Source organism: Amblyomma mixtum, chromosome 2, assembly GCF_055824585.1.
Source record: "Amblyomma mixtum isolate Tamu chromosome 2, ASM5582458v1, whole genome shotgun sequence".
NCBI lineage: Eukaryota > Metazoa > Arthropoda > Arachnida > Ixodida > Ixodidae > Amblyomma > Amblyomma mixtum.
Genome location: NC_143013.1, coordinates 204151814 through 204162332, shown reverse-complemented (window position 1 = coordinate 204162332; position 10519 = coordinate 204151814). Strand labels below are relative to the sequence as shown.

At 45.2% G+C, this 10519-nt stretch overlaps 1 protein-coding gene across 1 annotated transcript in view; it reads left to right on the top strand.

Moving 5' to 3' along the window:
• The first annotated feature begins 486 nt into the window (after positions 1-486).
• LOC149362298 (cytochrome P450 2B6-like) overlaps positions 487-10519 on the top strand; it is a 60712-nt gene continuing 50679 nt past the window's right edge. The window contains exons 1-3 of the mRNA XM_089568256.1: positions 487-728; positions 3602-3726; positions 8323-8429. Coding sequence (XP_089424382.1) covers positions 514-728; positions 3602-3726; positions 8323-8429 — 447 coding nt within the window. The 5' untranslated portion in view covers positions 487-513. The remainder of the gene's footprint in view (positions 729-3601; positions 3727-8322; positions 8430-10519) is intronic.

Here is a 10519-nt window from a genome sequence, read left to right as displayed (position 1 = left end):
GAGTGTGCGGCATCACCAATAGCGTTACGCTGCTTGCGATAGCACACATTTTTTGAATACATTTCTTTCTCATTCACCTCCTGCCTTTTCTCTCTTTCTTTGCGCAATTTCTTATGGCTGCCTTCATGTTGGTAAATATATTTGCTCATTTGTGTCAAGAGAGCGAACAACTGAGGGACGTAGACCGCAGCAACGACAAGCGCTGACTATCAACTGAAATTTTGAAAGAAAAGAACAATACATATCTTACATATGCAACAAATGTGTACCACAAAAGTGAAACGAACATTTAAAAATCCAACCCCAGTGAGGGAAGCTACGTCGAGTGTGTGGAAAAATGGTGCAATGCCTTAACAGACAAAGTAAAAAAATGTGGGACAAATACAGATGACAGTCGTATTATGAATCCAAAGAGCCACCATGATATTAGTCCTGTAGCGTGAAAATGTCCCACTTTTTTTATTTTCCTTCTCTTCAGCCGTTTTCTTGAAGGAAGCGGCAAAGGCGTCCGGCATGATGTGGGCCATTCTCTTCGTCTTGTGTGCCCCAGCGGCTCTACTCTGGCTGGTGTTTCGCTACTGGCTGAGGGATCCGTGCCCTCCACCCGGAACGAGGCTTCCACCCATGCCACAGGCGCAGTCTATCCGGGGTCATTTGGAATTATACCAAAGAGACTTTCATTGCAAGAAAGCGATAGAGTGGAGCCAACTCTATGGTCCCGTGTTCAGGTACTTCCTTTCAGGCACGCCACAACCAGTGCTATTTGCTAGCAAGCACAAGGGACCGTCGTTCTTCCCAGTGTTTAATGAAGTTTCATACAGTCGTATTGCTTGGAGACTGTACGATCCCAACAGAATTTTCTGCATTTAGAAAACCGGCTTCTGTAGTGGTGTGTTTTATACTATGCGGGGAAGTCCTTCGCATTCGGGTAAAACACCACTTTGCATAGTTTCGCATCACTGAAGAAATATTGCGCATGGTTATGGTGTTCGAGGTCATGTATATGTTGTCAGAGGACGGGGATTGTGTCCATTGTGGTATAATGTTTTAGCCTCCAATGTTTGGCTTTCTGATAGAATATCGCGGGTAAAACACCTCTTTGCATAGTTTCCCATCACTGCAGAAATATTGCGCATGGTTATGGTGTTCGTGGTCATGTATATGTTGTCAGAGGACGGGGATTGTGTCCATTGTGGTATAATGTTTTAGCCTTCAATGTTTGGCTTTCTGATAGAATATCGGTTTTAATAACTGTGCAGTTGACTTTAATCAAAATCTTGAGCGTTAAGAGGATTCTGTACTTAAATTATCGTATACTATATTTGTTAGCACCACTCTTTCCAGAAAGAAGGCTAAGCTGTGCTTAGACAGGGAGAGCAAGAAATAATTAAACTAGACAACGCAGGTCTCAGCGGTGCAATTCAATGAGCGGGTAGCTCTGAACATCGGGAAACAGCCAATACATTGGTGTAACAGGGTGCAGTACATGATTCTGCGCCAGGAAATGCAGGCGCACAACCGTACCTAAGATGGAATTACCAATGCTTGCATGATATCTTCCAAATGAGAACAAATCTTAGAAGTTGCATTGAAGAGCAAAGGAAAGTTACGTTTTAACTGCAATAGCAGGTGCCACGTGAGTGTCTGGCATAGCGGTGTTGGCAATCTTAGGCTGAAAAATTGAGATATATCATTATAAGAAGAAGCAATACCAATGTTGAACGTCCGTTTATTAACTGTTCATGGCAATAGTTGCAGGCTTGCCATGCATTTCTCTGTGGCTTCCATAATATTTGGTACTTGTATAAATTAAGTAGCTCTTGCGCCCTTAGTTTTCCGAGCAACTCCACTAGAATATACTATCCGTAGTCGACTTTTACATAGCGGTATAAGTATTCGAATTATATAATTCCATTTCGTGGCGCTTGTCAGTTCATTTTTTTTATATTTTTCTTTAACTAGCTTCGAGTTTTACACCTTTGTACACTTTTCTGGAGTATGAAACACAGCGAAACAATCCGACAATCAGCTGTCCCTTATATTTCAACCACTGTCCTCTCACAATCCTGGACTAAACTTTATCAAGCAAGCCGAAACAGGAAGTCATTCATAATTGTGCAAACGCGAGGGCTCCAATTATGCTCTCCCGCCCAGCTTTAACTAGCTAATTATCGCGAAATCGTTTAGTTTATTTGTGCCATGCATTGGCCACTTTTCTCCTTTCATTTTCGATACGACCTGACCATTCATCCAATGGGCTTACAGTGACGCCACGTCGGGAGGTGGTCGTCAGGGCGGAGACAGGCCTGGAAAGAGAAAACATGACAGCAACTTGCTCACATGGGTGAAAAAAAAGGGAGCCTTACCTCTTGCTGGCGTCTTTACCGGCCACGTGATAGTCGGCTTAACATGGTGCCTCACTATAGATTCCTGGCAGGACCCTTTCTTTAACGTCATCGAAAGTAGGGGGGGGGGGGGGGGGGGGCTTCCGGGTTGGTGATAGGGAGCCTGTGCGTTGAAGCCCAAATTCGCCAAGCAGACTTCATGTCTGACGAAAAGCTAGTCGCTAATTTTCTGCTTGCGCCAAGAACACAGCAGGCATTCGACTTGGTAGCGGCTCCTTGCCTGCGCTTGCCATGCTGTCAACTCAGGGAGCGCCCATTGTCACTATGCGCCTAGGTCTGACGGCACACTGGCGGCGACACTGTCCGCCACTCCACACCACTCCACTGCTCCAGTCGAGCGATTAATTCATGTTAGAATTTCCACTAATGACAAGCCGAATCTCTTCTTAGGAAGCGTGACATTACGTTTACATGCAGTACGTAGCTGCATTACGACAGTGCCTGCCCTTTAGCTTTCCGAAAGTACCAGTCTGCCGCCGCGCTGGGTCAGTGGTTATGGCGCTCGGCTGCTGACCCGAAGGACGCGGGTTCGATCCCGGCCGCGGCGGTCGCATTTTGACGGAGGTGAAATTCTAGATGTCCACGTATAGTGTGATGTCAACGCATTTTAAAGACAACCAGGTGCTCGAAGTTTCTGGAGCCCTTCACTACGGCGTCCGTCAGAGCCTCAGTCGCTTTGGGACGTTAAACCCTCATAAACCAAACCAAAGTACCACCCAGTATGCATTATGTGTCATCACGTAAGGTGAAGTTTTTAGGCTTAATTTTTTTTACTTGTTTCCTTGCATATGTTTTCCAACACAGCCTTCTTTTGACAATGAAGTTCATGTCGTAAGTGGCAAGTACATGTGTTGCTCACAAAGCTTTCCTGTTGAAGACATCACTGAATGCAAACCATTAAAAAGCCGCCGCGGTGGCGCATTGGTTACGGCGCTCGGCTGCTGACCCGAAAGACGCGGGTTCCATCCCGGCCGCGGCAGCCGAATTTCGATGGAAGCGAAATTGTAGAGTCCCGTGTACTGTGCGATGTCAGTGCACGCTAAAAAACCCCAGGTGGTCGAAATTTGCGGAGCCCTCCACTACGGCGTCCCTCATAGCCTGAGCCGCTTTGGGACGTTAAACACTAGCAAACCGAACCAAACAAACTCTTTTGCGGCTAGAAAGTATTACGTTTGTACAAATGCCTGTATTTGCAGAGTGAAAGCGAACTTCACGCATGTGGTTCTGCTTAACGATTTGGACAGCATTAAAAAGTTTTGCAGCAGAAGCGAAGTTTTGCATCGACCATATTGCGTGCTCAAGACCAGCGACTTTTACGAGGGTGAGTACAGTAGCCATTAACACACATAGAACACTCTAATGACCCATTGCGTCCGTCGGCTTCCCTAAAAATGCAACTTTTGCTACTTTCAGTCTGGCGAAGGTAGATACGGGGCTTAAAAACAGGTTGAAACACTTCTGAGATTTCAAATTTTACGGATGGATGTTTGCTGACGCTATACATACTTCAGCAGAGCTTTCATTTTCTCCGCCTAAAAATACTTGAAATGCAAAAATTCAAACTAAGCGTGCAGACTTTAGCAAAAGTAACCAGGCTGCATGGTTTGCTTTACACTCGTGTAAAGCTTAGCGCTTACGGATTCCCTGAAAATCAGTCTCTAAAGGTGAGGACAAGGGTTCTACTTACCTTACCGTGATTGGAGCTTGAGAGGTGTCCTGACTGCACAGCTACAAGACTCGGCTGCAAACCAAGCATTAAGAATACTATAGATTTCCGCATTGTTTTGTGTTTTAGATGGAGATAAGAAGTCGCCTGGTTTTGGGCTCTTATAGACTTCGCTATTTCGTTCTAATTAAACAGAGAATTTTTGAAGCGACACGCTTGCCTAGATTAGTCAACAACGCGCTTCGTGTGAGCCGGAGCCCAGATTTGCCACTTCTGCGCATGCGAGAAACCGAATAACGTCACGCACGGCGCAGGTGGCCGCCGTCGCCGCCGCCGCCGCTGACACAAACAAAATTAAAGAAAAACATGTCAGAAATAAAATATCACAAGTAAAAAACTAATAGAAAGACAAACAGTGCGCCACGAAACACTCACATCTCGGTGGACACCCGAACAGCGCCGTAAGGGAAGCAAAATGAAAAGAAAATTGGCTTTAAGGAAAGAAAACGACGCCTGTCACTGTCATATCTCGGTAGATACCCGAGCCACGGCGTAAGAGCCTCAAGGAAGATGAAATGAAATGAAAATTGTATTTAAGGAAAGCAAATGCCTGTCTCTCATGCTGTATACTCGAAAGGACTGCAGACCACAGTACATGTCTCTAAAGCAACCTTCTAAGACAGCACCATATTCACTACACGCGCGTCTCCTCCTCCGCCTGCGTACAAACTTTGTATAGCTAAGACAATAGGTTTCAGAAAAGACAGAAAGCTATACCCAAACCCTATGTATGAAACCTTAAGCTAAACCACGAACATCGCCGCAGCTTTTCGCTTCTAGATATCCAGGCTAGCCTTAGCTAAGCCACAGCCAATTTTTTCCCTTGAGCTGCCTCTTATATTCTGGGGTATAACTAGGCTCAATTTTGAGCAGGCTAGGGAAAGGAAAAGAAGGTCTCGTTATGACATGCATGACCGAAGCCTTCAGTCACCGAAGCCAAGGAGCATAGGGGATGTTTTTTTTCTTAACTTGGGGTGTTCATCAATGGCAGATCAATAGAGTAATTTTTAGTCTTCTTCTAAAGGTAATTCTAAAGTAGAAGAAAAAAAAACACATGCCACCAGTGGGGTCCCATCCCACGACCTTCGAATTTCGCGTCCGAATTTCGTCGAATTCTACGTCCGCTATGCTTGGTTTCGTCACGCATGTTATAACGAGTCTCTTTTTTCCCTTCCCTTGGCTGCTTAATAGCTAAAGAGTGCCCCAGTTCTGACAGTCTTGATGGCATGGCAGCATAAGAGGGTTCTCGCGCAGTTTCCGCCCTCAACATTCGACCACGTTCTTAGGTGGCACTCGCAGAAATACAGGACGCACTGCGTCCGCTGCTCTGGACGAATGTGGCGCTCATGAACACCATCAAGGTTCGCTTAAACTACACATAAATACCCTCGAGAGGCAGGTGATCGGACATCCATTGCCGTAGTTCAGTTGGTAGTGCGCCGGACGCTAAAATCGAAGGTCGTGGGTCAGCAACCGACCGTAGGCTTGTGGTTGCTTTTATTTACTTCTGTTTTACAATAAATTATGTTTACAAGAATAATAAGCAATAATTACTATATTAATTCCTCATTGGTGAACGCCACAAATTAAGAACAGAAATATCCTTTATGCTTCTTTGGTTTCGGTGACTGTTACTTCCGTTGGGCTTAAGTTTGTTTTGCAGTAAGGAAACGCAGCGAATTTCATAAACCAGTCGACAGTTTAATTGCTCATATATTTTAGCTCTACAGTTCACACGAATAATCTGTTCTTTATTTTGCATAGGAATAATAGGCCTCGAAGACGGCCTGCTTATGCAAAAGCCAGATGAAGGAATGAAGTGAAAGAATTGGGCATGGTTCATTGTTCAAAACGCGTGCTCCAACGGCCATTAGGAGAACGGACTGAATACTTCGAGACGCCATAATTTTCTAAGAAAATTTTTAACAATCTTCAAATTTATTTCAAAGTAATTTTTCTTGAAGACCTGCCTAAAAAGGCGAACTTTTGCAATGGGGATAATATTATTTGGATAAACTTTTTCATCTTAGCGTTTGACTATGTACGATGCATATTTTCCTGAAAAATTCTCGACTAACTATACAGCATGCACCTCTACTAAGATTTGGAGGACTGGTCCTTCAAGCAAATTCTTAGCAGGAGTAAACTGTTAAGCTGTACCGTTCTCGTTAAGCTGTACCGAAAAATTTGAATCGTCAGAAATCTGTTTTGAATACATTAGAGCATTGTTTTCTCTTCTCCATCATTCATTTGTTTTATAAAGACTAAAAACGAGACTAAAATTGTGTTCGCAGCAGCCTTTGGACGCATGCGCCGCTACCTCTTCAATTAACTGGTTTCTTGCTTTATACTGCACATAGAGAATTCATTTTTCTGGTCGAATTGTTTAAAGTTTTTAAAATTCAGTGCAGATACTATCTAAAAAGTGTGCTTTTTGTAAGAAATCTAGAACTTTTTCCCACCTCCTTCCTCATACGGCTTTTTAAATTGAAGTGGTATATGCTTGTTGAACATTTGCCGGGCATAACTTTTTACACAGCAGTGCATGATGAACACGCTTTCCATATTTACAAGAGCATAACAAGATGTCGAGTGAAAAAAAAAAAAGCTGGACAACAGTTTCTCGTATTGTGATTGTAAAAAGCGCGAGCCCAACTTTCCGTTCTTTTAGTGACACTCATCCTTACTCATACAGTCACGTGAAGTCATATTCGATGATAGTACTGTTTATGGCGCTTATCGCTGTTGCGCTAAAGCGTTCTTAAACTGCGCTTGCCTATCAACACGAGGGGTGTAATATACACTCTGTATTCCTTTTTTTTTGTGTGTGCACAAACTAATTTGCGCATCTTTTTTTGTTGACACTTGATGAGAGCATGTCTGCTACTTTGTTTAAAAGAGTGAGCCTTGCAGGACGAGGTTGGATGGTATTTAAACTTGCCTACGTGTTTCAAAAACTGAACCCTAGTTCTATTTCCTTTATTTCGAGCATATCATGTTTAGGTGAAGGGTATGTGGCCGCAAAACTTATGGATCACGAAATGATTTGCTTTATTGAGCTGTGCATTGGCAAGTACTGTTCTCGCGACTACCACAGCCCGAGCTACTGGAGCCCAAAAACTTCGATAAAATGCCACTTTCGCAATTGAAAGTTCCAAGCGTAGGATACCATTACGCACAACTGCTGTGATATTTAAAGGATGGGACGCAAGTAATTTTCGCGTTTAACGCTACTGCAATTCGGCATTTCGGTTAAGGATTCTGGTCTAGCTCTGAAACAAATTTGGTCACTAAGGACAGCACATGCAAGGCCAAGGACTGCTCAACAGGTTGACCCGTTTAGAACTTCCTAATCTGGTAGCGTCCTTTGCACAGTTGAGGCGGTCAGGCGACAGCGGTGCAGGCATGGAGGCAGGCATGTGGCACAAACGCTCCCAAAATTTCCTACTGCAACAGCCACGGACGCTGAAGATTATTATGTGTCCTCAGAGTGGATATCCTAGCCGGCACGCTACTTGCGGTTTTTGTGTTGTCTTTATCTCACATCACCCAGATACCCCTGAACTCTGACGCATTCCGCTAGACGGCGCAAGTACACTTGCGCTGCCCCATGAGCGGCCTCAATTCCATGCACGCTGTCGCTTGGAAAGAGGTCAAGAGGAAAAGACACCGGTCGGGTCTCGCGACAGGACAGCAGAGGGCCTACGTTACCGCGCTTCGCTCGTAGTAGGAGAACAGCAAGAGGACAACCTTACCGACAACAACCTGCACTACTTGTTTCTCATCTGAAATGAGGTCTGGACCTTTTTATTGGACGATCCGTGCATGTGAGAGCACTACCACCTTTTTCGCCTCGTCTTCCAACCTTACCGCTAGCGAACGGAATTCCCTTTTTTATTACGATGCGGCGATCACATACACTCACACGGCTTCAAAAAGGTCAAGGAAGCTTTTCAGGACAGGATATCTGCAAGTATTTGTTGACGGCTACAACTTGCCACTCATGTGGCATCCCCACTGGTGGTTGTGAGAGAGTTAAAGGATGGCACGTTAAAGTGAACTACGAGTGAGGAAGAACAACGGCAACTTTGCTAGGGCTTGATAAGCTGTTTCATGGATTGGAAGGTGCTACGTGTGTATTCCGTGACTTTCTATGCCACTGTGTTACACATTGGTCTTATTTTTCCGAAGGCTTGGGGACACTGAACGGCGATGTCTGGAAGGCAAACAGAAACTTCTGCACGAGCACGCTCCGTGAGATGATGTTTCCAAACGCTTCAACAGAGGAGCTCATAGAGGTAAGCTTATTAGAGGCGCACGGCTTCAATAGTTACCTAGAGATATTGCGTACCATATAGTTTCGGCAGCGTACGCTGTAGCCTTAATTTTACGTCGGTTGTGAACAATTAAATGGTTACGCTATAAATTTTATTTTTACCGCCATTCTTGAGTTATTTGGGCGCTACGCCTGATTGTTCATATTTACCATCACTTGTGAGTGATTTCGACGTTAATCTGTATCCTCAATAATTTACCCGCCCGTCGGCGAATTGCTTAACCAATATGCTCAGAAATGTCGGGAGCGCCGGGTGGGGGAACTTCCGTTACATCGAATATGCGACATGTTCTGGCACTAAATCACGTTTGGGGTAGCGGACACAAAGCGAGGAGATAGTGCTGGTGGCTCTGTCGCTCATGTCCTGGAATGTTCGAACTACAAGCACGAAATTTGCTTTGCTCCCGTTGATTGCTCTGCGGGGGTTACCTTCGCGCCAGAACAAAGCAGAACACTTAGGTGAACTTAAACGAATATTAGCGAAGCTTTCAGTCCACCTGGTGCTACCTGCTGCACTGCCGCCAGAACAGTGCATGCATCCTCTTAGTGGTCTAGGGGTGAACCAAGCAATAGCGCGGCTCGAAGCAGCCTATGTTTTGCCCTGCAGCCCTAGATGCGCAAGAGCAGTTCAGGTGGCACTTGATAAGCTAAGCGGCAGTGCCGCGCGAGTTGCCCTCATTACGTAACGAACACGAACCCTGTAACGTAGGTCCCGTGATGCCATCTATCAGCACAGCCAGAAGCCAGCTGTAATTTGTTGTAGTTCGACGTGGCTGTCGACCGAGACGGTGACGGCGGCCGCGGCGAATGTCCAAGCGTTCTGTGTGGCACGTGCTGGTACCATCCCCTCCTCAGCACGTGGCGAGCGCCACATACATAAAAAGCTACAGAATTTCTAAATATTACTTAGGGGGAAAGATGGCGCTACCGTCCATTCGACTTCCTTAAAGAGCACTTCATACGCCGCAGGTATACAGGGAGACGTGGTTTTGTGTTTGGCTTAGGCAGTGTTTGGCCGAAAACCTGAATTATACATCGAAACTTGTAGCTCCGCCGCGATGCTTTCATATGTGCGCAGATTAAGTTATTTCAACACTTTATTTTTCACTTCTGCAATAGATTTAAAGGAAGTGAATGTTCCGGTTTAGGCTGGTGTGGAAACTATCAGAGCATTTCTTTGCTTTGGAAGCGAAGAAATGTTGCCTGTTGCCTGGAGAAGATTCTTATTTTTAATCCTGAATCCCCGTTTTATGCCTAAATGTAGCTAAGCCAAGTAAGAAACCTTGCCTTCCCGGCATTCATGCGCCTGTTCATGGTGTACTAAGTGTAGGGCTGGTAGCTTTCCCTCTAGATATGTTTTGAAACAACGTAGAAAGCGACAAGGGCCATGCACGCTTTCGCTAATGAAAAAAAAATGGCTGAGGCTTAACTTGGTTAAGCCTGGATAATGCGAAGCATCATCGTGTCGCGTAATTTGGAGGCGCACAACCACAGCGACGGCGCGAGGTGGGCCCCCGTTTCTCCACGGTCGTGACGTCATCGTGTCACGTGGTGTGACGTCATGTATCACGTGATTTGGAGGCGCACAACCACAGCGACGGCGCGAGGTGGGCCCCCGTTTCTCCACTGCCGTGACGTCGTCGTGTCACGTGGTGTGACGTCATGTATCACGTGATTTGGAGGCACATAACCACGGTGAAGGGCTGAAGTGGTAGCTAAAGTAGTATGCTTCGCATAAAAACCTAAAGAAAAGGTGTCTAATGAGGGACGCTCCTTGAGACTCTTGTGCGGCTATCAGTATCTATGGGCCGTCCTAGATTTTGCTGCGCTTTTCTTGGAGTGCATTTCGTACTTGCACATACTGTCGGCGACAATAGAGTCTGGGAATTTTTAATACTGCTAATATTACATTTTAATGAGTGCAGAGGTGAATTCAGGCTAATAGACCTTCCTATCATATACTTGAAACTGCTATAGCTTTAACCAATAAAACGTCCAAGTTTGCGATTGAAGCGTAAGGACGTTAAGGTCAGCATCGATAAGTTAACATAT